The sequence below is a fragment of the Pituophis catenifer genome, unplaced genomic scaffold (genome assembly GCF_029215685.1).
Source record: "Pituophis catenifer annectens isolate HBS135680 unplaced genomic scaffold, rPitCat1.0.hap2 SCAF_8, whole genome shotgun sequence".
NCBI classification, from domain to species: Eukaryota; Metazoa; Chordata; class Lepidosauria; order Squamata; family Colubridae; genus Pituophis; species Pituophis catenifer.
This window is the reverse complement of record NW_027256888.1, coordinates 82,134,672-82,152,500: the sequence shown is the minus strand read 5'-3', so window position 1 is coordinate 82,152,500 and position 17,829 is coordinate 82,134,672. Positions and strand designations below refer to the sequence as shown.

Genomic DNA, 17,829 nt, shown 5'->3' with positions numbered 1-17,829 from the left:
ACTCAGTTATTCTGTGATGGAGCGTGTTGCCTTAACATAACGCGATGAACCACCTTTCTTACTAAGTCAAACAGGAAGTCCTTGACTTATGACCACAATGGAGCCCAAACCTCCGTTGCTAAGGGGAGACACTGGCTAAGTGAGTTTTGCCTCGTTTTACGACCTTTCTAGTCACAGTGAATCACTGCAATGGTTAAGTGATTGTCTGGCTTCCTCGTTGACGGTCGCAGTGTCCCGGGGGGGGGGGGGGTTGCACGATCCCCTTTTGCGACCTTCTGATAAACAAATTCAAAGATTTGCTTAACAACCGCGTTCCTCGTTTAACAATGGCAGCGATTCCGTTAACAACCGTGGCTAGAAAGGTCGTAAAACGGGACACAGATCACCTAACAACTGTCTCACTTAGCAAAAGAATTTTTTTGGGGGGTGGGCCCCAATTGCAGTCGTAAGTCGAGGATTACTTATAACGGGCAGTCTCCATTACAGTCGTACGTCAAGGACTACCCGTACCCTTACGAAAACTGTAGCTGAGATTCTGAGGACGATGGAAGTTAACCCAGTAGGCTGTGGATGCCGGATGAAGCAGTGATATTACAAAGAGGCCGGAGTGCGAATCCTCTCTTTTTGCACTAGCCTGTTCTGAACCGCCCGTTTCTCTTCTTCCTCCAGTTACAGCTGGGTGACGTCGTACAAAATCCAGTTTAGCAACGACACTCATCGCTGGAGGCCTTCCAAAAATGGGAGCCAAGAAATGGTAAGTCCGAAGAGGGGAGGAGGACTGAGCAAGCTTCGAAGGGCTATTCACAAAGTTGTGTGCAAGAGGATAGAAGGGGGGTACGCTCATATCATATTATATCAGGAGCAGGGGTGAAATCGCCCGATCTGATCCGGTAGCGATGGAGGCGGGTGGTTTGGAGAACCGGTAGCAAAAATCCCCTGCCCCCCCCCCATTGCCCAGCTGAGCCACGCAATCATCAGAGGCTTTTTTTTTTAGTTTTGAAAGCATTTTTTTTCTACAACGTTTTTGGCCAAAAAAAAATGCTTTTAAAAAAAAAAAAAAAGCCTCTGATGATCATGCAGCTCAGCTGGGATCGTCAGAGGCTTTTAAAAGCATTTTTTCTTACAACCTCTTCATGTAGAAAAAATGCTTTTAAGAGCCTCTGCCAGCGAAACGGAGCTCCTGTTTTTTCGCTGGCAGAGGGCTAGTCGAAAGAAACGATTAGCAAAAGTGGCATTTGATCCCAAGGCGAGGAGGCATCGAGAAATGTTTCCCCTTTTGCATTTGAGCATCCAAGAAGGGACAGGAGAGGAGAAAGGGAAAGAGGAAAGACGAAGAAAAAAAAAGGAAGGGAAGATGGGAAGAGAGGAGGGAAGGGAAAAAAAAGAAGAGGGGAAGGAAGGAGAATGAGAGGGAAGGAAAAAGAAGAAAAGGAAGGAAGGAGGGAGGGAAGGAAGGAAGAAAGGTAAGAAGGAAGGAGGGAAGGAAGGTAGAAGGAGGGAGGGAGGAGGGAGGGAAGGAAGGAAGGAAGGGAGGAGGGAGGGAGGACAGAAAGGAGGGAGGGAAGGGAAGGAAGGAGGGAGGGAAGGAAGGGAAGAAGGGAAGGAGGGAGGGAGGGAGGAGGGAAGGAAGGGAGGGAGGAGGGAGGAGGGAAGAGGGAGGGAGGGAAGAGGAGAGAGGAAGGAAGGAAGGAGAGGGAGGGAGGAGGGGAAGGGAAGGGAGGGAGGAGGAGGGAAGAAGGAAGGAGGGAGGGAGGGAGGGAAGAAAGGAGGGGAGGAGGGAGGGAGGGAAGGAAGAAAGGAGGGAGGGAGGGAGGGAGGCAAAAAGGAGAGGAAGGAAGGACTCCAAACCTGGCACTAGACGCAGCTTCAGGAGGATAATCCAGGGCTGAAAGGGACCTAGAGGTCATCTAGTCCAACCCCGCTCCAGCAGGACATTGTTAGTGAGTTTCTGTCTTTTGATCCCCCCGGTCACATGGTTACATAGCCACACCCACCCAGTCCACATGATGACCCCCCCCACCAAGCCACGCCCCACCAGGCCCACGCCCACAGAACCGGTAGGAAAGAAATTTAGATTTTCCCCACTGAGTGGCCTTTTCTCAACCGCACTTCGGCTCGGGCAAGTCGCTTGTCATGCGACAGAAAGGAAAAATACACCCAGCAGATATCTAGATTTTTTTTCCCCAATATCTTCAAGAACGATCTGTACATTTCTCAGCAGAAGGAACAGAAACCAGGGTTAGCCTGAAAAGATCTGTTGGGCAGCGAAGCCGCAGGACTTAAAATTTGACCCGGCGTTCCAGAGTTCTGGTTCCTTTTTTTTTTTCCCCACCCCGTCTGGATATGATCTTTTTCGGAGCCCAAAATTTTCTCCCATCGCATTTCTTCTTTTAAACCCAACCCTGAAACGGAGCTGCCTCTTGGCACCACGGGGCTGACCACGACGTCCAAATCCAAGGATGTGCCAATTGAAGGCGCCAAGCAAATCGAAGACCGATGGGTAGCCCCTCTGTCCTTCGCCGAAGGAAAAGGACATGGGGAGGGCTGGGGGAGCATTGGGCCAGAATCAGCAGATCGCAGAGATATGGGGAGGGGGCAGCTGGTCTCTGCTGGGGAATCCCCGGCCAAATGTGTAGAAAAATCTGACTTATTTCGCTCCGACTTTGTTCCTTCCAGGTTTTCCCGGCCAACAAGGAACTCGAGACCCCCGTCCTCAATTTGCTGCCCGAGCCGGTCCGTGGCACGCTACATACGGATCAATCCTCAAAGCTGGTTCGAGAACGAGACGATTGCCTGAGAGCCGAGATCCTGGGATGTGCCCTGCCAGGTAGGCCCATGCAGTGGTGAAATCCTTTTTTTTTTTTTTTACTACCGGGTTCGTGTGTGGTGTGGCTTGGTGGGCGTGGCAGGGGAAAGATTACTGCAAAATCCCCATTCCCCATCCTACTCCTGGGGGAAGGATATTGCAAAAATCCCCATTCCCTCCCCACCTCTGGGGGAAAGATACTGCAAAATCCCCATTCCACCCCACTCCTGGGGGAAGGATATTGCAAAATCTCCATTCCCACCCCACTCCTGGGGGAAGGATATTGCAAATATCCCCATTCCCTCCCCACTCCTGGGCGAAGGATATTGCAAAATCCCATTCCCACCCCACTCTCGGGTCAACCAGAGGTGGCATTTGCCAGTTCTCTGAACTGCTCAAAATTTCCGCTACTGGTTTCTCCAGAACCTGTCAGAACTTCTGGATTTCACCCCTGGGCCCATGGTGTGATGGCCCGATGGCCGCCAGCCCTTCCAGCAGCCGAATCAGAGGAGGAAGAGGAGGGGGTGTGGGAGTCAGGGGCAGTGTCAGGGGCAACCTGAGAGCTCCGAGGGGGAAGGAGGGAATAGAGCTGGCAGAGAGAGAGAACGAGAATGAGAGAGAGAGAGAGAGGGAGAGAGAGAGAGAGAGAGGCGGAGCCTGGGCCGTCCGTCAGCCCCCAGATGGAGAGTCAAACAGCCCCAGGTCTGGAGGCGGCTGATGAGGAAGAGGAGGAACAGCTGGGTTCCCAGTGCCTGATGCACAGAGGCAAGAGGAGAGGAGAACAGTGGAAATCTATGGGCCGGTCCTTGGGAAGAAGAGCCCACCGCTGCTAGCAAGGCCCCACCTTAGCTCTGGGGATAAAAGGCAGGGGGCAGAGATGAATAGATGGGACAGACAACTATTCATCTCCCTGCCGGACGGACTTGTTAGCTTGCGGTGGAGAAAGCAACATTTTACCGGGGGCTGCCGACATTCCTAATAAAGGAATCATTGAGTTAGCTTCAGAGAGTTTGATCGTGTTTGGGGAGCTGGGCTCAGAACACATGGGGGTTGGGTAGGAAGGTGGGGTGAGACTCTCAGCTACCTGTCCTCACCTTGCTCTCTTTTGGCGTCCAAACGGCCCCAGGACCAATACAGGTAGTCCTCGACTTACAACCGTTCATTTAGTGACCGTCCAAAGTTACAACGGCACTGGAAAAAAGTGACTTAGGACCGTTTTTCACACTTATGGGCCGTTGCCACATCCCTGTGGTCACGTGATTCCAAAATTTAGGCGCTCGGCAAGTGACTCATATTTACGACGGTTGCGGTCACGTGATTAATTTTTGCGACCTACGGACAAGTCAATGAGGGAAACCAGATTCACTTAACAAGGATGTGACTAACATGACAACGGCAGTGATTCGGTGACCAACCGAGTTTTCTTGCCACCGTCGTTAAGCGAATCAATGCCGTTGTTAACTTAGTCACACGGTTGTTAAGTGAATCTGGCTTCCCCATTGATTTGGCTTGGCAGGACATTGCCAAAGGGGATCACGTGACACGGGACACTGTGACCCGTCATAAATACGAGTCAGTTGGCAAATTTTCAATCATGGGACCAATGGGGATGCTGCAAAAATGGTCGCTGTGAAAAACGGTCCTAAGTCACTTTTTCAATGCTGTCACAACTTCAAGACGGTCACTAACTAAAACATTGTAAGTTGACAACCTATATGCGCCATTTTTTATCCAGCCGCTCACCTTTGGTCCACTATCAATTGGATCCACCCCAACAAAAATGTTTTTTTTTCTCCCATCTTCCTTTGTCGATAAAACACCTTGCCGTAGTTTTAAATTACGCATCCTGTGCTCCTTTCCAGATCCCAACAACATTTATCCGTGGGAACACACCCCTGGCACCAACGATAAATTGGATTTTAGGCATCACAACTACAAGGAGATGAGGAAGGTGGGTTCTTTCTCGCGAGGGGCTCCAGGCAAGGGTGGGTTCTATTTTTTTTTACTACCGGTTCTGTGGGCGTGGCTTATTTTGTGGGCGTGGTTTGGTGGGGGGGTAATGTGACTGGGTGGGCTTGGCCAATTTTTTATTTTATTTTATTTTTAAAAGCTTTTTTTCTACAACCTTAAGAGGTTGCAGAAAAAAATGCTTTTAGAAGCCTCTGACGATCAGGCAACTCGGCTGGGATCGCCAGTGGCTTTTAAAGGCATTTTTTTTTTCCGAAGAGGTTGAAGAAAAAATGCTTTTAAAGTAAAAAGAAAAAAAAAAGCCTCTGAAGAGGAGGGCAAGGTAAGCGAGTGTCGACCGGGGCGGGGACCGGTTCAGGGGCGTGGCCAGCCAATGTTATTACCAGTTCCCCGAACTACTACAAATTTTTACTACCGGTTCTTGCGAACCGGTGCCAACCGGGAGCAACCCACCACTGGCTCCAGGGCTCAGCTCTTAATTCATTCTCTTCTCTTAGAAAATGATTATCAAAGTACTCAAGAACCACGGAAGGAACAGAATAGAATAACAGAGTTGGAAGGGACCTTGGAGGTCTTCTAGTCCAACCCCCTGCTCAGGCTAATTTCAGATAAATGGATGTCCAATCTCTTCTTTAAAACTTCCAGTGTTGGAGAATTCACAACTTCTGGTGGCAAGCTGTTCCACTGGTTAATTGTTCTCACTTTCAGGAAATTTCTCCAGTTCTAGGTTTCTTCTCTCCTTGATTAGTTTCCATCCTTTGCTTCTAACCTTAACCCCGAAAGGGACGGGAAAAAATCATATCCGATCACCATCAATTCTTCCATTTCAGAGATATTAATTTAGAGAAATTTAATTTTCTCCCGGCAGCTGTTGAAAAAAGTCAGCGACGCTTGTCCGAATATCACGAGGATATACAGCATCGGGAAAAGTTACCTGGGCTTGAAAATGTACGTCATGGAGATTTCAGACAATCCCGGGCAGCACGAAGTAGGTGAGTGACATCTCGGGATGCTCTCTCCGTTTTGCAGGAAGAGAGTTTAATTGGAGTTTGGCTGCAGAAGACGGGAATCGTGGCTTGTTTCCGTTGACAAGGAGCTTCTCTGCCAACTGAGTCCGAGAATCTATCTAGCTCAGGGATCAGCAACCTGCGGCTCTGGAGCCGCATGTGGCTCTTTCCCCCCTCTGCTGCGGCTCCGTCACTCAAAATATGTGTCACAACCGCCAATGTGCGACACCCGCCAGCACACGATTTATTGAGCTTTTCGACCCCCCCGGTAGGCCAACCATGAATAAATCCAAGAAAAGAAAAGTTTCAGAAGAAAAAAGAACATTTAATTCAACTACATATGTTAGTTTTGTGGCCGCTCAAAAAATCATCAGGCACGGGAAGGGTTTTTGTGGCTCCCGGTGTTTTCTTTTCTGTGGGAAACGGGTCCAAATGGCTCTTTGAGTGTGACCCTTGATCTAGTTTATCCAATGTTTCTCAACCCGGACAAATTGGGTGGACTTCAACTCCCAGAATCCCCCAGCCGGCCTTGCAATCTAGTTTATCCAGTATTTTTCAACGCAGGCAAGTTGAGTGGACTTCAACTCCCAGAATCCCCCAGCCGGCCTTGCAATCTAGTTTATCCAGTATTTTTCAACCCAGGCAAGTTGAGTGGACTTCAACTCCCAGAATCCCCCAGCCAGCAAAGAATTCTGGGAGTTGAAGTCCATCCATTTCCCACTTACCAAGGTTGAGAAATACCGCTCTGTCTCGAGGTTTTGGGGGGGAATCCACAAACGGGGTCCTTCGATCCCTCAAGAAACACAACACACACCCCAGGACGTTATCCCTCCACCATTGCAGGCGAACCGGAGTTCCGCTACGTGGCCGGCATGCACGGCAACGAGGCGCTGGGCCGGGAGCTGGTGCTCAACCTGATGGAGTACCTGTGCCAGGAATACAAGCAAGGCAACCCTCGTGTCCGGAGGCTGGTCACTGAGACTCGGATCCACCTGATGCCCTCCATGAACCCCGATGGTTACGAGACGGCCTACAAGCTGGTGCGTGGCACAGCGGCACTGTGTGTGTGTGTGTGTGTGTGTGTGTGTGTGTGTGTGTGTGTTTGTGTGTGTCCTTGGATAGCCACCCCATTCCTCTCGCCAACTCTGCTTTCCTCTACCAAAATGGCACTCGTGAGATTGATGTCGCAAAAGGTTTGCAAACGCCCCCAAAAATAAAGTTTAAAGTAAGTTTCTGGAGTGAAGGGGCCACGCTCGGACGGGTTCGATCCGGAAAGGCCCCCAAATCCCAGTTACAAAGGAAACCTCGTCTGAATCCAGGATGGGCTGGAGGGTAGTGAGAAGTTCTTTCTTTTTTTCTTTTCTTTCTTTCTTTCTCTTTCTTTTGCTTCCTTCCTTCCTCCCTCCCATCTTCTTTCATTGCTTCATTTCTTTGTTCCTGGTTCCTTCCTCCCTCCCTCCCTTCCCTTCCCTTTTCTTTCTCTTTCTTCCTCCTTTTTCTTTTCCTTCCTTCTTCCTTCCCTGCCTCTTTCCCTCCCTTCCCCTTCCTCCTCCCTCCCTCCCCTCCCTCCTTCCTTCTTCTTTCTCTTCCTCCTTTCTCTCTTCCTTCCTTTCTCCTTCCTCCCTTCCTTCCCCTTCCCCCTTCCCCCTTCCTCCCTCTCTCCTTCCTTCCTTCCCTCCTCCTTCCCCCTCTCTCCTTCCTCTCATTTTCTTCCCTTCCTCTCTTCCTTCCTTGTTCCTCCCTCCCTTCCCTTTTCTTTTTTTCTTTCCTTCCTTTTCTTTCTCTTCCTTCCTTTTTCTTTTCCTTCCTCCCTCCCTGCCTCTTTCCCTCCCTTCCTCTTCCTACTTCCTTCTCCCTCCTCCCTTCTTCTTTCTCTTCCTCCATTCTCTTCCTTCCCTTCTCCTTCCTCCCTCCCTTCCCCTTCCTCCCTCTCTCCTTCCTTCCTTCCCTCCCCCCTTCCCCTTCTCCCTCTCTCTTCCCTCCCTCCCATCTTCTTCCCTCTCTCCCTCCCTTCCTTGTTCCTCCCTCCCTTCCCTTTTCTTTCTTTCCTTCCTTTTCTTTCTCTTCCTTCCTTTTTCTTTTCCTCCCTCCCTCCCTCCCTCTTTCTCCTTCCTCCCTCCCTGCCTCTTTCCCTCCCTTCCCCTTCCTACTCCCTCCTTTCTCTACTCCTTCCTCCCTCCCTCCCTTCATTCCTCTTTCTCCTTCCACCCTTCCTTCACCTTCCTCCTCCTTCCTTCCTTTCTTCCTCTTCCTCTTTCCTTCCTTCCTTCCTTCCTTCCTTCCTTCCTTCCTTCCTTCCTTCCTTCCTTCCCTCCCTCCTCCCCAGTTAAAAACTTACCCTTTAGCACACACTCAAACAAGGCACCCGAGTGGGGGTCCCCAGGCCCACTCATCAAACCAGTGACCAAGACTTTGGGGAAAAGCAGCAAAGGGGAAGCCCATCTTATCCCTGGGAAAGGAGGTTCCACAGGGAAGGAGCCACCACCGAGAAGGCCCTTTTCCTGGGTCCCTCCAGATGGACATCCTTGGTAGCTGAGTCCCACCACATGTCCTGCCTTCCTGCTCAGGGGGCCTGGGAAGATGCAATTGGGGAGTGGATTACCAAACTCCCCAGGCTGGTCATCCGGAGAGGCACTGAATGGGGTCTCCAATCCCCTCATTTTTCTGGCGACTCTGCAGGGCTCGGAGCTGTCCGGCTGGGCGATGGGCCGATGGACATACGAAGGCTTTGATCTCAACCACAACTTTGCCGACCTCAACACGGAGCTGTGGGACGCCGAGGATGCTGAGTTGGTGCCCCACAAGTTCCCCAACCACTACATCCCCATCCCGGAGTCATATACCTTCCCCAACGCCACGGTGAGTCCCACCCCTGTGCCCCCTTAGCAGAGGGCTGGCCCGGATGCCCAGCTTCCCCCATCTTCATACCTCTCCTCCTCCCCTCCCCCTTTTCAAGCATGGCACTACAGTAGACCAATTGGACACAGGCAGACCTCGCTGTACGACCACAGTGGAGCCCAAAGTTTCCTTTTTTTGGGACTAAGCGAGTCAGTAGTTAAGTGAACTCTGCTCCATCTTACGGCCGTCCTTGCCACAGTTGTTAAGTTGTTAAGTTAGCAAAAGGTCGTTAAGTGAATCTGGGTCTCCCCACCCCATGGACTTTGCTTGTCGGAAGGTCGCAAAAGGGGATCATGTGACCTCGGGACACGGTCATAAATATGAGTCAGTTGCCAAGTGTCTGAATTTTAATTATGTGATCATGGGGATGCTGCAAGTGTGAAAAATGGCCTTGTCCCTTTTTTCAATGCCGTTGTAACTTCGAACGGTCACTAAACAAATTATTGTAAATCGAGGACCACCTGTAAAAGCAATCCACGGGGGCTGAACAGGGACAGTCAAAAGGCCCGATGTGGCCCAGGGGCCGTAAAATGCACTTTAACAATTGTCTCCAACCTTGGCAACTTTACAATCTGTGGCCTTCAACTCCCAGAATTCCTCAATCTGCCTTCTGGCCTTCAGCTCCCAGAATTCCTCAGTTGGCCTTCTGGCCTTCAACTCCCAGAATTCCTCAGTCGGCCTTCTGGCCTTCAACTCCCAGAATTCCTCAGTCGGCCTTCTGGCCTTCAACTCCCAGAATTCCTCAGCCAGCCAGTCTTGTGGCCTTCAACTCCCAGAATTCCTCAGTCGGCCTTCTGGCCTTCAACTCCCAGAATTCCTCAGGCAGCCAGTCTTGTGGCTTTCAATTCCCAGAATTCCTCAGCTGGCCTTCTGGTCTTCAACTCCCAGAATTCCTCAATCTGCCTTTTGGCCTTAAGCTCCCAGAATTCCTCAGCCAGCCAGTCTTGTGGCCTTCAACTCCCAGAATTCCTCAGTCGGCCTTCTGGCCTTCAACTCCCAGAATTCCTCAGCCAGCCAGCCAGCCTTGTGGCCTTCAACTCCCAGAAGTCCACAAATTGTAAAGTTGCCCCATCTTGGAGACCCCTGCCCTAAAGGGAGGGCATCTCTGGTCTGGCTCATCCTGAACTGTTTCTTTCCTGCCAAGGTTGCCCCAGAAACCCGGGCGGTTATCAGCTGGATGCAGCGCTACCCCTTCGTCCTGAGCGCCAACCTGCACGGAGGGGAGCTGGTGGTGACCTACCCCTTCGACATGACCCGCACCTACTGGAAAGCCCAGGAGCTGACCCCCACCGCCGACGACGCCGTCTTCCGATGGCTGGCCCATGTCTATGCCACCTCCAACCTGGTCATGGTGGACGACGAACGGCGACTGTGCCACTACGAGGACTTTATGCAGGAGGGAAACATTATCAACGGAGCCAACTGGCACACCGTGCCGGGAAGTAGGTGATCGGGACGTCCTCCATGAGGACTAGCAGTAAACTAAACAGACTAGCATTAAACAAAGGGTTGTCCCTAAGGTGCTTTTTTTTTGTTTTTCAGGAGGCAACTGGACTTTCTGGTGTTTCTTTGAAACCGAGCACTCAGACAAATCTCCAAGTGGCCTCACCGTCTCTCTAAAAAGGATGCGGGTGACCCGCTGTCTGCAAGGGGTATAAACCCTTCCATTCCCCACCATCCAGTCTGAGCTGAAGAAGCTTCTTGGATGGGAAGCGAAACGTCTTCAAAGAAAAATCAGAAAGTCCAGTTGCCTCTTGAAAAAGCACCGAAGAGGTTGCAGAAAAAAATGCTTTTAAAAGCCTCTGACGATCCCAGCTGAGCCGTGCGATCATCAGAGGCTTTTTTTTAACTTTTAAAAGCATTTTTTCAGCTGAAAAGGTTGTAGAGAAAATGCTTAAAAAAAAAAGCCTCTCATGAGGTGGGCGGGGTAAGCGAGCAGCGATAGGGCCCGGGACCGGTTTGGGGGCGTGGCCAATCAATGTTGTTATCGGTTCTCCGAACTACTAGAAATTTTTAATACCAGTTCTTGCGAACCGGTGCGAACCAGGAGCAACCCACCACTGACCTGAACCATTACACCAAACTGTCTCTCTCTACATCACTTGCGGGTCCGGCCCCATCAGAGGAGGAGGTTCCCCAATGCAAGAGTCCCTAACCTGTGGGCCACAGCCCACTACCGGGCCGTAGCCTGTTGGCCACCAAGCTGCATGATTGGCTGGCTTGTTTAAGCGCATGTATGCACACGCAGACACACCTCGTGCTAGCTGTTGTGTCCTACCAGCAGAGCTGGTGGCAGACTCAGACAGTGAGGAGGTTGTTGAGGAACATGGGCCAGTCCTGGAGTCTGGGAAGGCTCTGACGAGTGCTCTGCGTCAGAGGCAGAGATGGGGCCAGGGCCATCCAACAGTTATCAGCTGCCTTCGGAGTCGGATCTCAGTGGGGTAGAAGAACAGCTGGACCCTGTTCCCGATGTGTGCATGCACAGAGCTGCCAGGAGAAGGGAACAGCTAAAGAACAAGGGTCGACTCAGGAGTAAAGCCACAGGTGGACGGTGAATGGCCCCCTCCCAGAGGGAATAGCGAAAGGGGAGGGGAGTTTGCAGGAGACAATTAATTCAATTCATTAAGAGCAGAGGTCTTCAAACTTGGCAACTTTAAGACTTGTGGACTTCAACTCCCAGAATTCTCCAGCCAAGTCCACAAGTCTTAAAGTTGCCAAGTTTGAAGACCTCTGCATTAGAGCAACGATCTGTTCCTGACTTCTTGCCAAGTATTGTCTCAGACAATACTACAGCGTGGCGTTTGGAAGATACCGGCTGTGAAATCTCTTGAAAGACTATTGGCCGGAACTTTGCTGGAGAGGAATTCCCTTTAAACTAAATAAAAGGGGTTTTATCGGGACTAGGAGTCGGCTTCGTGCTTTTGAGAAGCCTAGGTCAGAACCACGAACCACTTCGCACGATCACCACCGTTGCCACTCTGTTCGCACCGCGCGCGCAGCCGGCGTTCGCCCATGAGCACGCCCGCGTAAAGGCTCCTCCTGCCCTTCCCTTCCCTCTCCCCCCACCTCCGAGCCACCGGCCCAGAAAAGTTGAGGAACTCTGCCGCCAGGGTCAAAGGGACGACTGCTCAGGTTCATACCTGCCTTGCAGGTATGAACGACTTCAGTTACCTGCACACCAACTGCTTTGAGGTGACGATCGAGCTCTCCTGCGACAAATTCCCGCACGAATCGGAGCTTCCCCAGGAGTGGGAGAACAACAAGGAATCCCTGTTGCTCTACATGGAACAGGTAGGGGGTCACCTGTGTCATCCGTCCCCCCACCTCCAACCCCATGTTTCAACCCAGGATCCTGGGACCAGTTTCAAACTTTGATAAATCCCTTGGGAGATCCAGCCACGGGGGTCATCTCAGTAGCCCAGGTCCTTGCATGCAGGTAGTGTCAGCTGGAGCTGACCTGTAGTTCTCGACTTACGACCGCAATTGAGGAGCCCAAAATTTCCGTTGCTAAGTGAGACGGTTCTTTTTTTTTTTTTTGTAAATAGTTTTTATTTATTTTTTCAAATTTAAACATAAAAACATAACTTTCAAGAGCAAAAATCTCGATCCGGTCATAGATGGTTACCACGCTTACATTCCTTTCACAAGCTCAATTCACAATTTCCATTACATCTTTTATAAATACACAAAAAAAGAAAAAAAAAGAAGATAAAAAAAGAAATTCAAAACTTAAGAAAAAGCCAATTTTACCTCAAATTTAACATTTTCATCTATATAAATCCATTATATCTATCCAAAATTAGTTTCAAATTCACTTTCACTCATTTTTACATCTGCATAACAATTCTAAACATATCTTTATTCTTCTTTACCTTATATCTTACACAAGTCATATCAAAATAATTTTTACAATATTCTAACCTCTTGTTAAGTGTTTACCTTACAATTTTACCACCATTTATTCTTAGTTTCAATTCAGTACCACTCCATTTTTATTATATTTTATAAAACAACATTTTGACTAATTTTAATCCTTTGACCCTTATCCTCAAATCAGTTTACCTTAATTTTTTTTTCCTCCCAATTTACATATTACACAGATTTCTCACAAAGGCATATTTTATTTACTCCAATTTCTAACTGAGACGGTTCTTAAGTGAATTTTGCCCCGTTGTACGACTTTTCTTGCCACAGTTGTTCACTGCAGGGGGGGTTAGTAACACGCTTGTTAAGTGAATCTGGTTTTGCTCGTCAGAAGTTCGCAAAAGGGGAACACGTGGCCATGGGACACAGCAACCGTCGTAAGTACGAGTCACTGGCTAAGCGTCTGAATTTTGATCACGTGACACGGGTCCCTTTTCTCAGTGCCATTGTAACTCTGAACGGACACCAAATGAACCGTCGTAAGTCGAGGACTACCTGCATTTCACACGCAGATTTCACTCGGGCAGAAGACTCGAGAACAACAACACAGGATTTGGCTTAGAGGAAGTCTTTGACTTACGACCATAATTGAGCCATAAGCCACGCCGGTCCTAAATCATGTCCATCGTTAAGCAGGTCAACATGTGACTGTGTCAATTTTACAACCTTTTTTTTTTGTGGCAGTCGTTAAGTGAATCACCACAGCCATTAAGGGAAGACGACGGTCATTAAGCAAGCCCATTGTCCGCAATGGGCGTTTTCTGTTGCTTCTGTGCCTTAAAACAGGACTAGAACTCACCGTCTCCTGCTCTCTAGTCCGGTGCCTTAACCAAAATCTGCCAGCTAATCGTATGTCTCCTTTCAGATCCACCGAGGGATTAAGGGGATCGTCCGGGACAAAGACACGGAGCAAGGACTCGCCGATGCCATCATTTCCGTCGACGGCATCAACCATGACATCAGGACAGGTACCAAAAGCCTGGGCGTGGTCCATGTGGGGCGCCGATGCAATGGCTCCCCGTTAACTCCTCCTCCGTTTACCAATAAAGGAGAATATTTGTAGCTCAGGATTGAACTGTGGGGTCCTTGGTGCTCTCTGAGCTGGGTGGTTTCCTTGCAGACGTCTCATGACCCAACTAGGTAATGTCATCAGCGCTGTTGAACATTTACTGATGATGTTACTTAGTTGGGTTATGAAATGTCTGGAAGAAAACTGCACCAGGGACCCCAGTCCTTCCTCCTGCTCCTCTCCACAAATCCCACTCCCTTCTAGCACTGATAATATTCCCTAGCTGGGTAAGGAAACATCTGCAAGAAAACAACCAGGCGCAGAGAGCACCAAGGACCCCATAGTCCTCCTCCTCCTCTTCTTCCTCCTCTTCCTCCTCCTCCTCCTCCTCCTCCTCTCTGCTAACCCCACTGCCTTCTAGCACTGATATTATTCCCTAATTTAGTAAGGAAATATCTGCAGGAAAACAAACAGGCGCAGAGAGCACCAAGGTCCCCATAGTCCTCCTCCACCACCTCCTCCTCCTCCTCCTCCTCCTCCTCTTCCTCCTCTACCTCCTCCTCTCTGCTAACCCCACTGCCTTCTAGCACTGATATTATTCCCTAGCTGGGTAAGGAAACATCTGCAAGAAAACAACCAGGCGCAGAGAGCACCAAGGACCCCACAGTCCTCCTCCTCCTCCTCCTCCTCCTCCTCCTCTTCCTCCTCTACCTCCTCCTCTCTGCAAACCCCACTGCCTTCTAGCACTGATAATATTCCCTAGTTTAGTAAGGAAATATCTGCAGGAAAACAAACAGGCGCAGAAAGCACCAAGGACCCCATAGTCGTCGTCCTCCTCCTCCTCCTCCTCCTCCTCCTCCTCCTCCTCCTCCTCCTCCTCCTCCTCCTCCTCCTCCTCTTCCTCCTCTACCTCCTCCTCCTCCTCCTCTACCTCCTCCTCTCTGCAAACCCCACTGCCTTCTAGCACTGATAATATTCCCTAGTTTAGTAAGGAAATATCTGCAGGAAAACAAACAGGCGCAGAAAGCACCAAGGACCCCATAGTCGTCGTCGTCCTCCTCCTCCTCCTCCTCCTCCTCCTCCTCCTCCTCCTCCTCCTCCTCCTCCTCTTCCTCCTCTACCTCCTCCTCTCTGCTAACCCCACTGCCTTCTAGCACTGATATTATTCCCTAGCTGGGTAAGGAAACATCTGCAAGAAAGCCAAGCTCAGAGAGCACTAACAAACCCACAGTTGTCGTCCTCCTCCTTCTCCTCCCCCTTCCTCCTCCTCCTCTCCACAAACCCCATTCCCTTTTGGCACTGATAATATTCCCTAGCTGGGTCACGAAACGTCTGCAAGAAAGCATTCTCGTGCATTTCTCCCCTGGCAGCTTTCGATGGGGACTACTGGCGCCTGCTGAATCCCGGAGAATACGAGGTGACCGCCACGGCCGAGGGCTACCACCCCGTCACCCGAACCTGCCACGTCACTTACGAGGACAACCCCACCATCTGCGACTTCCGCCTGACCAAGACCCCCAAGCAGCGTCTGCGAGAGATCCTGGCCAAAGGCGGGAAGGTGCCCAAGGACCTCGCTTTGCGTCTCCGCCAGCTGCGCCTGCGCCAACTGCAGGCCCAGGGACAGGCCCAGTGAGGGCAAGGAAGGGCCGTCAGGCAGCAGCAGCACCCCGAGGAGAACGTGGCTCTCGGGCCCTTCTTCCGCCTGGGGCCCTTTTGGTTTGGGGAGGCTGCGAGAATGCCGGCCCTCGGCCCACAAACGATGAATGCGCCTCCTGGAACTTTCAAACGAACTGAGATCTCCTAGCCAGGCATTTTACGGAGAAATATTGTTGATAGGTTTACAAATACCTGAACATTTTTCTTTCCTTGTTTCCTTCTTTCCTTCCTTCCTTCCTCTCCTTTTCCCCTCTCTTTTGTTTCCGTTTACTTCCTCCATTTCCTTTCCCCCTTTCTCTTTCTCCTTCCTTCATTCCTCCATTTCCTTCCTTTTTTTTTTTTTTATTTGATTTATATGCCGCCCTTCTCCGAAGACTCAGGGCGGCTTACAATGTGCTCAGCTCTCCTTCCTTTCCATCTTTCCTTTCATTGTCTTTCTCTTAGCATTTCCTTCCTCGCTCCCTTTTTCCTTTGTTTCCTTTTCTTTTCCCCCTTTCTTTCTTCCCTTCCTTCCAGCCTTCACACTTCCTTCCTTCCTCTCCTCCTTCTTCTTCCTTCTCATCCCCTTCTCCTTCCTTCCTTCTCCCCTCCTCCCCTCCCTCCTTCCTTCCTTCCTCTCATCCCCATCTCTTTCTTTCCTTTCTACCTTCCTTGCTCCCTCACTCCTTGCTTGCTTGCTTCCTCTCATCCCCAACTCCTTTCCTTCCTTCCTTCCCTTCTTTCCTTCCTCTACATTTCCTCCTGTCCTCTCTCTCGCCTTCATTTCTTCTCATTCTCTTTTCCACCCTCCCTCCCTTTCTCCCTCCCTTCTTCCTTCTTTGCTTCCTCTCATCCCCATCTCCTTTCCTTCCTTCCTTCCCTTCCTCTACATTTCCTCTCTCGCCTCCCTTCATCTCTTCTTCTCATCCCCTTTTCCTTCCTTCCTCCCTCTCTCCTCCCTTCCTTCCTTCCCTTCCTTCCTTCCTTCCTTCCTCTACACTTCCTTCCTTCCTCCCTCTCTCCTTCCTGCCTCCCTTCCCTCTGTGTCAAACACAGACGTCAGTTCCATCTTAAGACCGACTGCCTATAAGTCACTCAGAAAACAGGGATGAATTTCTAGAGCTGCCTGGGTTCTTTGAAGCAGACACCTATATGGTCCTTTTTTCCCCCTTTTCTGTTCTGCCTTAACCTCAGAATTGAAGGAGCTGCTTGTCACGACTTTAAAGCAGAGAATGTGCTTCGCTCTTTTCTCTTATTCCTTCATCTCTCCCACAGTTGAATTCCAGACATAATAAACTGAAGATGCAGGATATCGTGGCTAAAAGACTACAGGCAGTCCTCGACTTGCGACCACCATTGACCCCCCCCACACACACACACACTTCTGTAGCTAAGCGAGACAGTTGTTCAGTGAGTTTCGTCCCATTCCTGCTACAATTGCAAAATGAATCCCTGCATTCGTTAAGTGGATCACGTGGTTGTTAAGTGAATCCGGCTTCCCAGTTGACTTTGCTCGTCAGAAAGGGGATCGCGTGACCCCGGGATACTGCAGCCGTCATAAATATGAGTTGCCAAGTGTCTAGATTTTGATCACGTGACCCTGGGGACACTGCAACGGTCGTAAGTGTGAAAAACGGTCCTAAGTCACTTTTTCCAGTCCCGTTGTAACTTCGAACGGTCACTAAACGAACCGTTGTAAATCGAGGACTGCCTGTACATCTTCTACATCTTAGTTTCCTACCCCACCTCCTCCGTCTCTGTATTCAACATGGTTTTCTTAAGACCCAAGTACTGGAATGACGCAAAATATCTCACAGCTTTGTGGCTGGCAGGCTGGTCCTGGCAAAACAGGTTGTCCTTCTCCGGATCGGAGGCCACAGGGTGCTTGCGGGCAACGTTTGGGGCGGGCAGGAGAATCCTGGCTTATGAGAATGGTTTCCATGAAAATGCGGGCATTGCCGTGCCCTTGCAAGTCAAGGGGCTTTCGAAGAGTTTTACCGAATAAATTCTTTGGATATTTAATCTTCCCAGGTTATGTGCCACCGCTTTTTATTCTCTCGCCTTCCCAGGAAGACAAAGGCAACACACCGAATTGCCAAGTAGTGTAATCACATGTCCTTGCCGGTTTGTTGTGGATTTAATAAGACCAACACAACTTTTCTGGGTTAATCAGAGACAATGTATATTGCGCAATAGGTTCAGACAGGTATTGCTACCTAAAGAATCCGAGCAAAGTAATGAACATGAGAGTCCAACTTTATACAGCTTCAAACAAAGGATTCTGTTAACTCAGCAATTCATATGATCATATACATTTGTCATTTTTAATTGACATTTCCTAATTACTGTTTCATATTATTCTTTGCCAACAGCCATAATTCTTTATGTAGATTACTGAAGCATAGATTCAAATTATCTCTTGTTGATATTACATGTGGTCATCCTTGATCTCTTTAACCTTCAAACTGTATATCACCAAATGCTTATATCTCTGACAACTGAGGGGCCCCTTCTTCTGAATGTTTCTACTTCAAAGGAATTCTCTCCTTTCAACTGGAGATAATTGGTTTCCCTCAAACAAG

At 49.8% G+C, this 17,829-nt stretch overlaps 1 protein-coding gene across 1 annotated transcript in view; it reads left to right on the top strand.

Annotated features, from left to right (window-relative positions):
* LOC139320743 (probable carboxypeptidase X1) overlaps window positions 1-15,245 on the top strand; it is a 15,494-nt gene extending 249 nt beyond the window's left edge. Inside the window, 12 exon segments of the mRNA XM_070949179.1 lie at window positions 670-754; window positions 2,677-2,736; window positions 2,738-2,786; window positions 2,789-2,827; window positions 4,669-4,757; window positions 5,643-5,766; window positions 6,625-6,821; window positions 8,461-8,640; window positions 9,824-10,121; window positions 11,831-11,970; window positions 13,469-13,571; window positions 14,983-15,245. Of these exon segments, the coding sequence (XP_070805280.1) occupies window positions 670-754; window positions 2,677-2,736; window positions 2,738-2,786; window positions 2,789-2,827; window positions 4,669-4,757; window positions 5,643-5,766; window positions 6,625-6,821; window positions 8,461-8,640; window positions 9,824-10,121; window positions 11,831-11,970; window positions 13,469-13,571; window positions 14,983-15,245 (1,627 nt within the window).
* Window positions 15,246-17,829: the final 2,584 nt, after the last annotated feature.